We start from the raw sequence: 16,009 nt of genomic DNA, 5'->3' as shown, positions 1-16,009 counted from the left end.
CGTGGGCGGTGGCTCAGGCGGGAGTTCCCGGTGCTCTGGCACGGCCCCTCCGGTCGCCTTCCCCGCCGCCCCACGGCTCCCTCCCCCCGCAGCCGACATCTACGAGCAGACGGCGCGGGAACTGGCGCAGCAGGGCCTGGGCTGCGAGTGCCTGGGGGGCGGCCGGCTCTCCCACCGCCCCGAGGAGAGGAAGATCCACGTCTACGGGTACTCGGTGGTAAGCGGGGCGCCGGGGGGGGCGGCGGGGAGGGGAGGGCACACCCACCCGTGGACGCGGCTTGTCCCTCCCGACGGCGGCACGGGTGCCCGTGCGGGTCCCACCGCTCCTGGCCGAACTGGCACCGCATCCCCTCGGGAGCAGGAGGGCAGAGCTGGGGCTGCTCACATCCCCTCGGTGTCCCCCAGAATGCCCCGAGGAGGGTATCGGTGATGCCGGGGCAGGTTTTGCCAGCTTCGGCATGGCACCGGACCCCGGCCTGGGTGCCGTGCTGTCTGGCAGCCGGAGCCAGGCCGAGCTGCCCGTGGTCTGTGTGATCAGAGCTGATCGGTCTTTCACAGACACGGGCTCAGCGGTGTCTTCCACAGCCGGGGGCTGCTGCTGGAACCTCTGGTTGTGGTGAGCCACCCCAGGGCTTTGCTGAGCTCTCCCATAGGAGGTAACCGTGGCCTCTACTTTGGGACCCTCTCTCCTCTGCCAGGGCTTTGGGCGAGCGGACCACTCCGTGACTACAGAGAAGCTGAAAGCCGAGTATCCAGACTACGAGATCACCTGGGCAGATGAGGGCTACTGACTCGCTCTAGCCGGGCAGCGGCATTGACGCCAGCCTGGAGCTGGTGCGGCCAGATCCGGCATCGGGGTGAGGGCAGCAGGCTCCCTGTGCTCAGCAGCACTCTGGGCTCTCCTGTTTTTTCTTTGTGTTGAACTCGCCTGTTCTCCACTGTCACTGGACTTCCCACATGCCGTGGGTGATGCCCACCTCCCCAGCACAGGGCCGCAAAGCCTCGGTGAAGCCAGTGGGTGCTCTGCCCTGGCCTCCCAGGTAGCAAGGGGGTTTGTCCACGTGTGTATGTGAGAATTAAACACGTTGGGGAGCGCAGCTGCTTGCGTCGTCATGTGTTCATGGCTAAGCTTGCTCCTTACTCTGGGTCTGGGTTGTACCCCCTTACAGCAAGAGTGACTCCTTGGTTTTCCAGCCCCTCGTGGGGGGCCTGACCCCAGAGCTGGCAGGGTCTGGGGCGGGGACAGCAGAACGTGTGTCAGGATTAGCCTTGGGAAGGATTGAGGCAGGAGAGGAGAAAGCAATGGGTGCCCACGCCTGACAGAGGGAAGGGCAGGGTGGTACCAGGGGAGGGACCACCCTCATCTCCTGCTGGGAGGGAGCCGAGCTGCCCGGGAGCATGATTTGGAAGAACATGCCCCTTCTCACGCCAGCAGGTCGTCACACCTTGAGGCAGAGTATCCTTCAGCCCTCTGGACAGCCAGGACTGGCTCCTGTCCCTCAATATTTCCCAGGGAGACTTTCTGCTTGCACTTCTAGTGAGGAGCAGGGTGAGGAGACTGGGAAAAGCTGCTGGAGCCATCGGTGGCAGGAGAGCTTGAGAGAGACGTGCAGGTCACGTTGGCCGGGTGGATTGCTCTTTTGCCATTCCATACAAGGTTGGGGCTGGAGGAACCTCACCTCCCCCCTGGTCCCAGCCCCGTTTCACTTGTCAGGCTGTGATCCTGTGTGCTCCCAGCTCCTGTCTGCCCACTTTGCCTTCTGCTGCCTCCCTGCCTTCCTTTCTTGCCATCAGGGATGCGGGTTACCTAGATAGGAGATGGTTCCTCTGTGCCCAGAGCCATGCAGCGTTATCATGACCTGCTGAAGCTCAGACCCTGTGCCTGGTGTTCTGCCCCAAACTCAAAAGGTAGGTCATGATGGATGGGGAAGAGCTTCATGGGCCAGGCTGGGGGTGCAGGGCCCACTGCCCGGCTGGAGGCTCAGGGCTGGAGCTGTGTCTCCTGCAGAGGATGGTGCCCGCCAGCCTTGCAAGCTGGTGGAGGGGGAAGAAAGCTGGGGGCTGAGCCCATGTGCCCAGGACATGCACAAGGTTGCACTGGGCCCACTCGAGAAAAACAGCTCCACTGTGCCTAGACCTTATCACCTTCAAGGATTTGATCATCTCCCCCGTGCTGGGGTGAATGTCACCCAACAGTCACACATGCACTGGACACTGGTGGCTGTTAGGTGGTGGCTGAGTGCCTTGCATTGGTCGCACGGAGGAGCGCAGCTTCCCTTCAAGTCACTGAATCGCAGAGCTTGGAGACACCTCTGGAGATGTGCAGTCCATCCCCCTGCCCCAGCAGGGCCAGCTCCAGCAGGTTGCTCAGGGCTGTGCCCAGGTGGGTTTGGGGCATCTCCACAGATGCAGACCCCACAGCAGCCTGGGCACCCGGCTCTGGTTTTGACAACCCTCACAGGAAAAAAGGTTTTTCTTAAGATTAAGTGGTGGTTCATGTTCTTGCTTTGTTCTCCTTGTCTCTCATCCCTTCATGGGGCACTCGCTGCTCAGAAGAAGCTGGCTCCTTCCCTCTGCTCCTTCCTGTCAGGTCTTCATAGACATGGGTGACATCTCTGTGCCTTCTCTCCTCCAGACTGAGCAGCTCCAGCTCCCTCAGCCTTTCCTCGTGGGAAGTCCACTCCCTTCATCGTCACGGCCCCTAGCTAGATCTGTGCCAGTATGCCCATGTCTCTTGTACTGGGCGCCCAGCATCCATCCCGCTGTGTCTGCACAGTGCAGAGGGGAGGGATCAGACCTGCTGGAGATGCTCTGCCTATGGCACCCAGGAGGCCAGTGGCTGCTTTGCCGGAGGCTGTGGCACTGGCTTGTGGTCAGCTTGGTGCCTGCCAGGTTTCCAGGCAGCAGGGGAAGGGCAGGGCTCCTGCCTGCAGGTGCTGCTAGCCCCAGGGTGCCCAGGCTGGGAGGGTGCTGGGTTTCTGGCCTCCACTGGTCGTGGCACACGCTGGGGGAAGGAGCTGAACCCTGCGTTTTACTGCCCTGATGCAATCGCGCTGCAATCTGCTGTCCAAGGCCATCAGCTAGGAGGGGAGAAAACTCTGCTCAGCCTTCAGCAACAGGGGCCCAGGGGCCTGTCTCCAGGCACAGGGGCTGCTGGCGGCAGAGGCAGGAGGGCTCCCCTGGGGCAGTGCCAGCCCCCATGAGCCCTGGCAGCAGCTTACCCTGCCCAGGTGGGGAAACTTGAGGCAGGGGCAGTGGTTGCCATCACCAGGCAGCTCCAGTGGTGCCATGTGGGGCTCTGGCTGCCGAGCCATGCTCCTTCCAGGCTGTGAACAGCCCTTCCTGGGGCTCTGCTGGGGTTGTTCTGTCCCAGGAGTGACCTGGTTGTGGCCCTAGAGCTGTCCCCCTTTGCCCTGTGGCAGTTATGAGCTGGGTGCTGAGATGCTTCTGCCAGCTGGAGCAGTGCAGGCAGGGGGGAGGGCTGGCTCCTGCTGATGACACCTCTGGGTCCCCAGGGCCAGGGGCTGCCTGCTGGGGCTGGGGAAGAGGGCAAGGGCTGAAGAGAGGCTGTCGAGAGCCTGGTGAAGGAATACTGCATGGAGCCTGCCAGGCTCCGCGCTGGCCTGGGCACCCTCCCAAGGCAGCTGCTGCACAGACTGCATGTGGCAGCGGGCGCACAGGGCTGCCAAGCCGATGTGCCCAGACTGGGCAAGCTGAGAACCCCCTCCTCCCTACCATCTGCATGTCCCTGGGGACTGCCCTGCCGGGTTGCTGGGGCTGGGGTGCACTAGAGCCCCAGCTTTTGGCAAGGACAGCTCAGCTGAGTGCTGGGACAGGCTGCTCCTCCCGCCTGTCCCTGCCTCCTCTCCCAGCCTGTCCCAAGTCTCCAGAGAGCCAGAGTTTTGTTCTGAATTCAAAGCCCCAAAATTTTTATGGCTAAACCCCCAAGTCCTAAGGATCCCTGCCTGCTGCAACTCACCATTGCCTGGGTGCATCATGACCCATTTATACCTTTCCTGCCTTGGGGTCACTCCTTGCATTCCATTCCCACTGCCCCCCCAGCACAGCTGCCCTCCCTGGCCAGGGTACACCCCACTGCCAGCCTGTGCCTTGCACCCAAAGACTGTGCCCTGCAGCCAGAGGTTCTCCCACTGCTCTTTATTCTCAGGGGTGCCAGCTTCTCTCCCGGGGCTGGCAGCATTGCCAGCTCATCAGGAAGAAGTGGCCTTTTCCCTCTCCGAGCCGCTGTGTGCCACTGGGCTGTGCTAGCTGGTCCCATCCCAGTCAGAGCAGCATCCAGCATCTTGTCCTGGTTGGAAAAGGGGGGCTGAAGAAGGGGGGTTTGGTGGGGAAGAGCAGCCAAAGGTCTCCTGGGGATGCACAGCTGCCTGCTCACCACCTGTGATGCTGGCAGTGGTGCTACGCAGCAGGACCACAGGTGACCTGTCCCAGCCTGGTGAACCGCCTCACCATAAACCCTGCTGCCGGGGCTGGGAAGCAGATAACGGTGGGGCTGAAGTCCAATGGGGCAGGTCCCCGGGAGCAGATTCCAGCCCTGGGCTCACGGCGTGGCGTCCCTTGACGGCCCCGTGCCTCTCCTGGCTCCATTTTACTGTTGCTGCAGCCTGGAGGTTAAGATGGCCGGGCCGGTGGTGCTCACCCTCCTGCTGCTGCTGGGTGAGCTCTCTGCTGATACGGGGGTCACACTGTGGGGAAGGAAGGGGCTCCGTCCCTCCCCAGTGGGGGCTGCCATGGGGATTGCTGCTTCCCCCAGCTCGGGGGGGGGGGGCTGTTCTGGGGCGGGAGCTGGGGCAGGTACAGCCCAGCAAAACAGTCTTTGAGCTCCGCTAACAAAGATCAGCCCCGGATTCCCCAGGGCAAGCTAGTGCCAGAGCCACCATCGCCGATGGCTTTGCTCGGCATGGGAAGGAAAATGCCCAAACTTTCCTGTTTCCCCCAAAACAAAGGCTGAGACTCAGAGCAGGAGTGTTATATATCAGGCTGGAGGGTCAGCGCCCCAGCTCTGCCAGGCTCTGGCACCCCAAGGGTGTGCAGGAGCTGGGCTGGCAGTGGGAGATGGCAAAGCAGGAGATGTGGGAGTTGTGGGGTGTCAGGGCAGTGGTGGGGGGTCCCATGCAAGGGACAATGCCAAAGGAGGATGCCACTGAGAGCTCAGCACTTCCCCCAGCAGGGTCCCAAACCGGGGAGCCCAGACAAATGTCACCTGCAGGACATGTGTGCCCTCGGTCACCTGCCACAGGCACCGTGTCCAGATCCTCGCGGTCTTTTCAGCCCCGTTGTCTCTCCCATAGCTGGGACCATCCTCCCCAGTGGGTCCATGGTTGTCAACAGCTGCAGGAGTGCAGCTGAGCAGCTCTGCAACTTCATCTGTGACTGCAGCAACTGCTCTGATGAGAATCAGTGTGGTGGGTACCTGGCCCCCCAGCCCTGCAGCCCCACTCCCAGGCCCTGCCCCTGGGGCGAGAGCAGGTGATGGAGCTGGGGGCCTTGTGGGTGCAGGTCCCCAGGGTGGAGCCAGCCTGCCCTGACACCCCATCCACCCACCCTCAGGGTACCTGCGGGGCTCGGCGGTGCTGGGCACCCCCTTCACCTGTGATTTTGAGGAAGGTGACTGTGGCTGGCAGGATGTGAGCACCTCGGCTTACAGATGGGTGCGGGGCCGGGCCAGCCTGACCACATGGGGCACGGGGCCCCACTCAGACCACACCGTGGGCACTGACTTAGGTAAGTGGGGGCTGCTCAGCTGGTGAGTGGGGTCCAGGCACCCACAGCACCGCACCTCTGCGTCATGGGTACCCTGAAGCCAGGGTGCCAGGACACCCATCCTTGTAGAGTGCAGGGGATGGAGCAGACCCATGGTGGGGCAGGAGCGGTGCTGGCCGCAGCTCTGGTGCCATCCCATGGGGCTGCAGCCCCTGCTCTCCTCTCTGCCCTCCCCAGGGTGGTTCATGGTGACCGTGTCCCCCCCAGCAAAGACCATGGCCACAGCCTGGCTAAGGTCACCAGTGATGCAGGAAGCAGCTGCCACGTGCGAGATCAGGGCCTGGTACCACCTCTCAGGAAGCGGTGAGGGTGCCCATGGCGGGCACGGATGGGCCTCGGGGTACCAGGCACAGGGAAGTGATGATGGGGGACAGTGGGGAGGGATGGGGCCATCTGCCCCCATGGCAGGGACAGAGCCACCGGCACCTCAACATGGGTCCTTGCCATCCTGCTCGCTTCTTCCATGCTCCGCAAGCAGAGCTGGCGGGACCCAGGGGTCCCAGCTCTGGTCCCCAGAGCTGGTGGGGCACAGTTCGTCCCCATGCCCAGTGCCAAGGGCCATGTTTTGGGGCTCCCTGCAGGGCTCAACCAGACAGAGCGGCCGCTGCTGCGCTTGGCCATGGCATACAGGGATGAGGTGGTGGGGCTGTGGCAGAGCCCCGAGCGTGGAGGCGAGGGCTGGCACCAGCTGGTTGCCTACCCAGGCCGGATCGCAGAGCGGTTCCAGGTGAGACAGGGCAGTGTCGGTACCTGGGCATCATCCTCGCAAGCTGGGGCCAGAGGAGCCAGGTGATGCACCAGGAGCCGAGGATGCCCTGGCAGCTCAGGCAGATGCTCAGCTCATGCCATTCTCATCCTCTCATCGGCAGCTCATCTTCTCCCTGACACAACCGCCCACATGCGGGGCAGAGCTGGTGCTCGATGACATCATCTTCAGGAACTGTGGCTTGCAGGGTGAGTCCCGCATCTGCTGGGATGAGACGTGAGCAGGGATCCCTGGGGGAATTGGTTTGGGCTTTGCACCGCAGGGGAGCTCTCCCGCTGCCCGCTGTTTCTTGCCCTGGCCAGAGCGTGGGGCAGGCAGTGAAAGTCTGTCCCTCGAGCAACACCAGGGAAGAGTGTGAGGGGAGCCCAGCATGTGCTGGCATCCCTGTGGGGCCAGCCATTTGCTGACGGCGTGTCCCGCCACCCCAGAGCCCAGGCAGCAGGTCTGTGGGGTGGAGGAGAGCCGCTGCAGCCGGGGCTTCTGCCTGGCACAACACCGCTTCTGTGATGGCACCGATGACTGTGGAGACGGATCGGACGAGGATGCAACGTGGTGCAGTGAGCATCCCTGGCCCTGGGGAGGTGGTCCTGCCCACCAGTCTGCTGATCACACAGACAGGCTAAGGGTCTGCCCTGGTGGGGGAAAGCCAGGCCATGGGGCTGGCAGGGGTTACCCCAGCTCTGTCGCATGGCTGTGCAATTGGAGGGGCAAAATCACCCCAAGGGTTTTGCGGAGGAGTGGCATCAGCCCAGCCCATTGCAGGGACCTCCCTGTTGGGGGGAGGGCTGGGACCCCCCAGTCCCTGGGTCAATCTGCTCTGCCTCCCTCCCTGCAGAGTCCTTCAACCTCTGCTCCTTTGAGCGAAATCTCTGCAGCTGGGAGGTGGAGGTTGGGCAGCCGACGTGGGAGAGAAACACGAGCCTGAACCTGGGGACCGCATACGGTATCCCAACCCGGGACCACAGCAATAACAGCAGGGCAGGTACGTGGCTGGGCACTGGCACCCCAGAGGAGTCCCACAGCAGGTCCCTGGGATATCACTGGCCCTGGGGAAGACGTACCATCCAGCCCTGGGGCAACACGCACCTGGGCTTGGCTTAAGGCTGTGCTGGGAAAACAGTGTCTTGCACCTGCATGCCTGACCTGGCGCCACTCAGCCCCTTCCTGACATCTGCAGGTTTTTTCCTCCACGTGGGCAGCACCTCAGCCACGGGGGTCAGCAGCCCGGCCCGGCTCAGCAGTCCCACTTTCCAGGCCACCAACTCCTGCTCCGTGAGTCACAGCCAGGACCCCGTGTCACAGACCGTGTGGGCATGGTGGTGGTGGGGCACGGGGTCCCCAGCTGTGGGGACACCTGCATGGGGCTGGGGCTGCAGTTGGCCCTTTGCTGGGGATAAGCAGTGGGTTTCTGAGGGTGGTTTGCTTGCAACTGTGGTGCCTGTTGGAAGGTCTGAGCTCCTCCAGCCCCACCTTTGTAAGCATCCTGCGAGGCAGCAGCCATGCCATGGGGTGCAGGGGGGCTGCATGCTCCTGCACTGGGGCTTCAGGGCTCTCTCCCCGCCCCCATCCCCAGCTCGTGCTGTACTGCCACCTCCATGGCTCGGCCACCAGCAGCCTCAGCATCTCCTATGTGACCAACTCCACCAAGCACCTGGTGAGGGAGAGGACGGGGGACCTGGGCAGCTGCTGGGTCCGGGAAAGAGTGGACTTCAACACAACAGAGAGCTTCAAGGTGGGCTGGTGCCATGCTGGGGCAAGCTGGCCTGCCTGCGGGGCAAGGGGCACAGGGCCACCCCCAGTATGCACCCATGGGATCAGGGTTGAACTTAGAACTGGGCACCAGAGCTGAGCCTCTGGTGCTGGCAAGTGCCACCCTTGTGTCCCTGTGCCCACACTTCCAAATCCCCCTACCAGTCCACCCAGCCCAGGGACTACACCACTGGAAAGCATGGGGGTGGGGTGTCTTCAGCCATCCCACGTCACCCCATGCCTTCCCACTGTCCTGTCCCCCATGGCCACCCACACAACCCAACCCCCTGCCACCTGGCCCTGGAGGGCACCCTAACACCCCCCCCGGGCAGCCACAGGCCATGGCTGTGTGCAGGGGCAACACCATCACCCCAAGCCCACTGTGGCCCTGCCAGCCCACCCCGTGCACCCCTTCCAGCTGCAGCATTGCCCCTGCTCCTACCGAGCCCCTTCCTGGGGGAAGCGCATGTCAACCGATCACAGGAGCTGGGTTCCCCCCATCCTGCAGCTCCCCAGTGTCCCCCCTGCCCAGCACCACTGCCCGGCCCCTCCATATCGTGCAAAACCCCATGTTGATGTTGCCAGCATGGTGCTTCCCTGCAGGTGCTGATCGAGGGGGTGACCGGCAGCATGGGGACTGTGGCCATCGATGACCTGATCCTGTCTCCGGGCTGCGTACAGGAGCAAGGTGAGACAGAGGGCAGCCATCCCCTACCCCTGCTCCAGTGTGGGCAGTGGTCCCCAGGTGTCTGTGCCCATGGCACCATCCCTAAAGGACCCACCGCAGGGTCTGCCCATCCCTCTGCTCATCATGGTGACCATCCTGGGTGCAGAATGGCAAGCACTTGCCCTGGGGCCCACAACCTGGGTTGCCATTCCCTGCACCAAAACCTCCTGCCTGAGCTAAGTCACACAGGCAGTTCTCACCAACCCCCTTGGTCCCCTTTGTCTGGTGGCAGGTGGCAGGGCAGCGCAGGGATGGACTGGGGGAAATGGAAAGCCAGGGAGATGCTCAGGGACAGGGGACTGCGGCTTGAAGGGGTGATGCTGATGATGCTGCCTGGCCCTCTCACCACCACTCTCCATCCCGGGGTGTTTCGCCATCAGAGAAGCCTTTGACCACACTGCTGAACCAGGCGGGTGCCGGACCCTGCGCAGCTGAGGAGGTGGCCTGCGACAGCGGGGGCTGCATCGCCACAGAGCTGGCCTGCGACTTCGCCGAGACGTGTGCCGATGGCTCTGACGAGAAGCGCTGCGGTGAGAGCCACAGGCAGGCACCGGGCACCCCGGTAGCCAAGAGGTGGAGGGGACACAGGCATGCCTTGGCTGGCACGGCCGGGGGATGGGATGCGGGTGCCTGTGCTGCCCCCGGGAAGCACGGTGGCCCGGCAGGGCTGAGCCTGAGCTTTTGCAGGAGCAACCACCTTCGAGGCGGGGGCTGGGGGCTGGCACGATGTCAGTGTGGGGCAGCTGCGCTGGGGTGTGCAGAGGGCCACTGAGCCTGCTGATACCGTCCTTGTAGGTGAGGCTGTTCCCACCACCGAGACAATGGTCTGTGGTCCCCAGCGCCATGGGAGCTCCCAGGGTGCAGGGACCTCTGCTCCCGCCTGGCTGGGGTGGATGGGTGCCACTGCAACATGGGTGGCGGTGATGCCTGGGCAGGGTGCTGGGCTGGGGGTGCTGCCAGGGATGTGGGGCCCCTGCCCCAACCTCTCAGGGTATTTCCATGCCCAGGGGCTTTCCTGGCCCTCCAGAAAGGAGAAGGACAAATGGTGGCTGCTGCGAGGGCACGCACACCGCTGCTGGGCCCCTCTGGCCCCGCCTGTGCCATGGAGATGAGCTATCACATCCACAGCAGCCCCCAAGGTAACCCCCCTGTCCAGCCCCGGGGTGCCCTGCCTGCTCCCTGCCCCCCCCTCCCTGGACATCCCTGGGGTGCCCTGCCCGCTCCCTGCCCCACCCTGGCACAGGGCAGAGCCCCCCATGCCTGCCTGCCTTTGCTGCCTCTCCTAGCCCCACTCTGCCCCGTTACACTGTCCTGGAGCCAGGGTGTCCCTGTCCCCACCTCTGTCCCCTGTGACTGTGGGCTGCGTGGGTGCAGGGGCCACAGGGGGCTCCAGCAGGCAGCCAGGGGCTGCTGGTGTCTGCAGACCCTGCACCGCTTCTCGTGCCAGGCTTCCTCACCATCAGCGTAGTGGATCATGCCACTGGCACCACCCACCTGGCCTGGCACATGCAGGGGCACAGCGGCACAGCTGGGGGACGTGTCCATGTCCCACTGGGAGAAAGGACCCGACCGTTCCAGGTGCGCCCAGGGGCACAGGGACCAGACTGGTTGGCTGCTGGTAGGGCAGTACCAGTACTGCCAGGCACCCTGGGCTCACTGCCGCTGCCACGCTGCCCCCAGGTCGAGCTGCTGGGGTTGGTGGATCTGCAAGACTCGGCAAGCGCCGCGATCGATAACGTGACATTTGTGCAGTGCCACCTTGACATGGTGCCGCCTGGGGCCACGGGTATGGCCAGTGACGCATGGGCAGGGAGGACGGCCATGGGCAGGAGGGGACCCTGGCCCCCCTGCCCGCAGAGATGGATAATGCTCCCATGGGGGCTGCCTGGTGACTGTCACCCTGTCCCCAGCCCAGGGACAGGACCATGGTGCAGAAGCCCTAGGGCCAGGGCTGAGCATGCATCCAGTCCCAGGACACCTGCATGGGGTGAACCTGGGGAGTGGGGAAGGGGGGAAGAGGAAAAGGGACATTTGGGGGACCCATTTGCTTTTGGGGTGCCTTATCCCCACTCCCTCACTACTGTCACCTCTCTCCGGCCAGCGCTGTCCTGCAACTTCGAGAGGGGCATGTGCGGCTGGTACCAGGATCAGTCCAGTGACTTCAAATGGGTCCGTGGCACAGGGCAGGGGCAGGGCTCCGACCACACTACTGGCTTGGGTAAGGGGCTGGCTCCTCTCCTGGGGACCCTGGGCAGCCCAGGGCACCCTGCAGCCTCTTGTCCCAAGGGCTGAGATGTGCCCTGCACTCCGAGCAGCTCCACGCCCTCAGGGTGAGCTCGGCTGGGGCAGCCCGGGGGCACCAGGATCCAGGACTGGGGTGTGGGTGATGCGGGCACAGCTCGGAGCACCCATCCATGTCCGTGTCCCCTCCACCCTGGCTGTCCCCGACACTCAGGCTACTTCATGGCTGCGGACCCCACTGTGCCATGGAGCCGTGGGCAGAAGGCACAGCTTGTCACCTACCGCCAGGAGCCCATTGCCACCCCACACTGCCTCTCCTTCTGGTACCGCCTGGCCGGCCCGCAGATTGGTATGCAGCCCCATGGCATCCTCCTGGGGATGCCCCAGCTGGGCTGTGCTCCCCTGGGGACAGCGGGGTCCCCAAGGGGTGCAGGATGGCTGCCTGAGGCTACCCTCTGCCCAGGCACCCTAAACCTCAAGCTGCAGATGGAGGGAGTGGAGGAGATGGTGCTATGGACCCGACGGGGGACCCAGGGCAGTGTTTGGCACCGGGGATGGGCAACGCTGCCTGCCACGGGCCGGCGGCAATACCGGGTGAGGACCGGGTCCCCACCATGCCACCAGGCGCCGGCAGGATGCAGGGCTGACACAGCTCTCTTGGTGGCAGGTGGCCTTCGAGGCTCTGCGGGATGGGTTCCTGGGGGACATGGCGCTGGACGACCTGGCACTGACAGCGGGGCCCTGCGGGGCTGAGCTCTCCTGCTCCTTCGAGGCGGATGCCTGCGGGCTGGTAGCCAGTGGGCAGCGCACCTGGCTGCGGCAGAGCAACGGCACTGGCACCACTGCTGGCCCCCAGGCTGACCACACCACTGGCACTGCCACAGGTACCAGGACCATGGCTTCCTGGGGCTCCGGGGGAGCCCTGCTGCCTGCCCTGAGTGTCCTGCCTGCCCTAAGTGGCATTCCAGTCCTCCATGCCAGCCCTGCCTACCTGCCCACCCTATATCCTGCTTGCCTGCCCTGCCCTGCCCATCTGCCTTGAGTCCTGCCTGCCCTGCCCAGGATGTGCAGAGGGCACTACTGGACTGGACATGGCTCCCCAACCCTGGGGCTTCCCCAAACCCAGAGTTTCCAAGCCCCAGGACTCCCCAACCTGGGGGAGATCCCTAGCCCCCGTGGTCCCCTGGTGCTCCCCCCAGCAGGGCTGGGCAGGGGTCACGGCACAGGGGCTTCTCTCCCCCAGGCCATTATATGGTGGTGAGCACGGGCAGGGACTCCCTGCCTGCAGGGCACGCAGCTGCCCTCACCTCCCAGCCCTACCAGCCCTCTGCGCCTGCCCAGTGCCTGGCCTTCTGGTACCAGCTGAGCGCCAGGACCCCAGGTGAGCACTGCGACCCTCCCTGAGGCCCATAGCGGCACCTTTGGATGGGTGTGTGTGTGTGTCCCGCATGGCACGGCCCTGGACCCCTGCTCCATGGTGGGTGCCCTGGGCAGGCTTCCTTGGGGTCTTTGTGGAGCAGAGCGGGGTGCGGAGGAAGGTAATGGGCATAAGCACCATGGAGGGGGATGCCTGGCATCGCGGCCACATCACCGTCCGGCCAGATGGGGACTGGCAGGTAAGATGGAGCCGGGTGCCGGGGACCTCTTGGCCAGGAAGGGGACAGGCTGCGGCTGATGAGGGGTGCACGGCAGCTGCCAACCTCAGTGTGCCACCCTGCCCACCTCCGGCAGGCAATATTCGAAGCGGTGGGAGCTGGGGGCAACCACGGGTACATCGCGCTGGATGACCTGCATGTGTCGGATGGAGCCTGCCCTGAGCCAGGTGAGAGCCTGTGCCGTGGGGGCACTGCGGACTGGACAGAGCGGGACAGGGCACCCCATGGGGGCACGCAGCTGTGGGGATGGGGACAGTCTGTCCCATCCATCATGGCTTTGCCATGGCCACTGGGCACCCTACTCCTGCCCTGAGCTTGGCGTGGCCCAAAGCTGGGGGTGGTGGGGAGGGGACTGGGGGCTTCCCCCCCACCCCAGATGCCCCATCTCCCACCAGGCTGCACAGAGCAGCGGATGCCTGCAGTACTGGGTGCGTCACAGTCCCCCCCCCTTCCTCCCAGCGTCCTGTGACTTTGAGCGGGACATGTGCGGCTGGAGCAGCCCCTCAGACCCCCGCCTGCACAGCTTCGCCTGGGGCTGGAAGAGTGGGGTCCCCCTTGCCAAGTACCCCGGCCCTGAGCAGGATCACACCCTGGGCACAAGGAACGGTAGGAAACACCCATTGCTCCCAGGGCACCCTGGCATGGCCAGAGTGAGGAAGAGGAGCTGAGGATGGATGGGGGGACATTCATGGGTGACATCCCAGGGGGGGCCTGGCTCCACAGCATCCCTGTCCCCTCCTCACCTGAGAGGGACCACTCGGTCCCAAAAGCAGTGAGGAGCGGGGCTGGGGGCGGGGGGGGGCGCAATCCTCCAGGCACTGCTCTGGGCATTTTGTGGGGGGGAGCAGGACGCACAGGGTGGGCTGCACAACTGGGGACACCCTGCACTCTGTCCCTGCCTATCCAGGTCACTACGTGCACTTTGACACCAGTGTGCTGGGCCCAGGGGGCACCACTGCCCGGCTGGAGAGCCAGCATCTGCCTGCTACTGCCGACTCCTGCCTGCAGTTCTGGTACCACATGGACATCCCAGAGCACCTCTGTAAGCGCTGCAGGGGCAGGGAGGAGGTGCTGTCCCTGGGGAGGTGTCATGAGCCCATGATAGGAGCGGGGGGCTCAGTCAGGGGCTGAAAACCTCCTCCCCACCAGTGGGACCATGGACACTCTGGCCAGGCAGTGGGGATGGCCCATTCCTGCTGGGTGCTGCCATCCCAGCAGAGGATGGCATGTCTGGGAGGGCTTGGAGGTTCTTGGGGGGCCTCCAGACAGCCGTTGATGTCAGGGTGCCTGTTCCCCACCATGTTGCAGCCTGTGGGGAGCTGCGGGTGATGCTGCACAGTGTGGCGGGGCAACGCACAGTGTGGACCATGGTGGGGCACCGGAGCCAGGGCTGGCGGGGCGGTGTGGTGCCTGTGCGGAGCCCCAGCGAGTTCCAGGTGAGCGAGGCCACCCTGGGGTGCAGGGTACCCTCCGGGGGTGCAGGGTGCCCTCCCCATGCGTCACCCCCCCGAGATCCCATCTTCCCCTGCAGATCATCTTTGAGGTCACCACACGGAGGTGGCCGATGGAGGGGACGGTGGCACTGGACGACGTTGTGTACAGTGCCGGGAGGGGCTGCCATTCCAGCCAGGAGGTGCCAGTGGAAGGTGCGGGGCAGGTTCTGGCTGTCAAAAGTTGACCCAGCGCCAGTCGGGGTGCTGGCGCTGAGGCTGGGGCTGGAGCCAGCTCTCCTGGGCAGGGGGTTGAGCCTGGCAGCGTCTCCTCTCCCTGCAGAGAAATCCTCTGGCAGCTTTGTGGCAGAGGTGGTGCTCGGTCTTCTCCTGGCTGTCATCACCCTGGCGCTGGTGGCTGCCGGAGGCTGGTACTGGCTGAAGCGGCGAGGGCTGGTGAGCGGGACGCCAGCGGAGAGCAACACTCCGCAGGGCTTCGACAACATCACTTTTCGAGATGTAAGGACAGGGGTGAAGGGCTTTCCTGCTTGCCCCCAACCGCGCCAAAACAGCATTTTCCTGAAGGTTCAGCAAATCCCAGTGGGCTCCTCCTGAGCCTGCACTCTGCCAACACATCAGGGAGGTGCAAAGGTCTTTGCCTCTTATCTGGTTGCTGGCAAATGAGTGACCCTGGACAGTAGGACTGACCTAGAAATGCTGCTGCTGCTGTCAGGCAGTTGCTCCAGAAAGAGCTGAGGCTGCGATCCTCCTCCGCAGAGCCCTGCAGGGAGCGGGTTGTGCAAACATTGCTCATCCTCTTCAAGCCACCAACTCAAAACCATGACAGGCAGCTTAACCTACAGTTTCCTTTGATGGGTTTGGTGCCACATAGTCCCCAGCAGAGCCACTGGCCCCAGGACTGACCCCAAAAGAGGATGTGGGGCCCCCTGGGTATGCTGAGGGGTTTGGTTCTTCTGCTGGGGTCACGGTGGGCTGGAACACACGTTCTCCCCTCTGCAGCCTGGAAGAAGTCCTTGTATTTCAAATTAGACACAGCCTACACTTATTGTAACCGATTCCCATTCACCTTTCTTTACAGGACAAGGTCATTATATCTCCAGTGCCAAAAGAAGGGGATGAGAATTGAAATAATAAGCCAACAGCAGTAATTGCCTCCCCACGCCTGCGAGGCATATGCAGGGCAGAGCATCCCTCCAGCAAGACCTCACACTCCAGCAGCCGGCTCCGGCCCTCAGCATATGACATCAGGGAGCTGCCACGGGGGCTCACCCTGGGGCGCCAGCCCTTCAGAGGGACGTGCTGCTGCCTCCACTACCTCCAAGCGCTTGGGAAAAGCAATTTTGTCTTTTGTAACATGAACTTTCTGCACCAAGATGTAGTGACATGCCCGTGCTTTGACAGGTGCTGTCAGCAGGAGTTTCTTGCAGCGGCCATCCTCATCCGAACAGGGTCCTGAATGTGGAAGGGGGCAAAGCATGCAGTCCTGGCCCCTCCCCGGCTGGGCAGATCCATGGTTGCTGCATGGGGCATGAGCCCCTTCCCACATCCAGGATTAAGCACAAGAGCTCCCAGGACACAGAGCCACCATGGGGATGAAGCCCAGTGCTTCTGGCTGGTTTTAGCAGGGGGGTGGGGG

The 16,009-nt window shown here is 63.8% G+C and overlaps 2 protein-coding genes across 2 annotated transcripts in view; both read left to right on the top strand.

Moving 5' to 3' along the window:
• The window catches only part of PHPT1 (phosphohistidine phosphatase 1), a 1,621-nt gene extending 536 nt beyond the window's left edge, over positions 1-1,085 (top strand). The window contains exons 2-3 of the mRNA XM_010564646.1: positions 93-217; positions 699-1,085. Of these exons, the coding sequence (XP_010562948.1) occupies positions 93-217; positions 699-791 (218 nt within the window). The 3' untranslated portion in view covers positions 792-1,085. The remainder of the gene's footprint in view (positions 1-92; positions 218-698) is intronic.
• MAMDC4 (MAM domain containing 4) lies at positions 958-15,499 on the top strand. Its single transcript, XM_010564645.1, is given in 30 exon segments — positions 958-1,014; positions 4,415-4,527; positions 4,529-4,677; positions 5,313-5,426; positions 5,572-5,745; positions 5,962-6,087; positions 6,366-6,511; positions 6,654-6,738; positions 6,979-7,107; positions 7,386-7,532; positions 7,728-7,822; positions 8,124-8,282; positions 8,903-8,987; positions 9,407-9,556; positions 9,714-9,824; positions 10,031-10,165; positions 10,474-10,812; positions 11,128-11,244; positions 11,482-11,616; positions 11,731-11,861; positions 11,935-12,194; positions 12,470-12,648; positions 12,681-12,883; positions 12,999-13,089; positions 13,382-13,528; positions 13,830-13,964; positions 14,231-14,358; positions 14,454-14,568; positions 14,696-14,871; positions 15,452-15,499. Coding segments are annotated over 30 exon segments (4,179 nt in total).
• Positions 15,500-16,009: the final 510 nt, after the last annotated feature.

The sequence above is a fragment of the Haliaeetus leucocephalus genome, unplaced genomic scaffold (genome assembly GCF_000737465.1).
Source record: "Haliaeetus leucocephalus isolate CR32 unplaced genomic scaffold, Haliaeetus_leucocephalus-4.0 Scaffold183, whole genome shotgun sequence".
Lineage (NCBI taxonomy): Eukaryota > Metazoa > Chordata > Aves > Accipitriformes > Accipitridae > Haliaeetus > Haliaeetus leucocephalus.
Note: the sequence above shows the minus strand (reverse complement) of the source record. Positions and strands in the feature narration are given on the sequence as shown.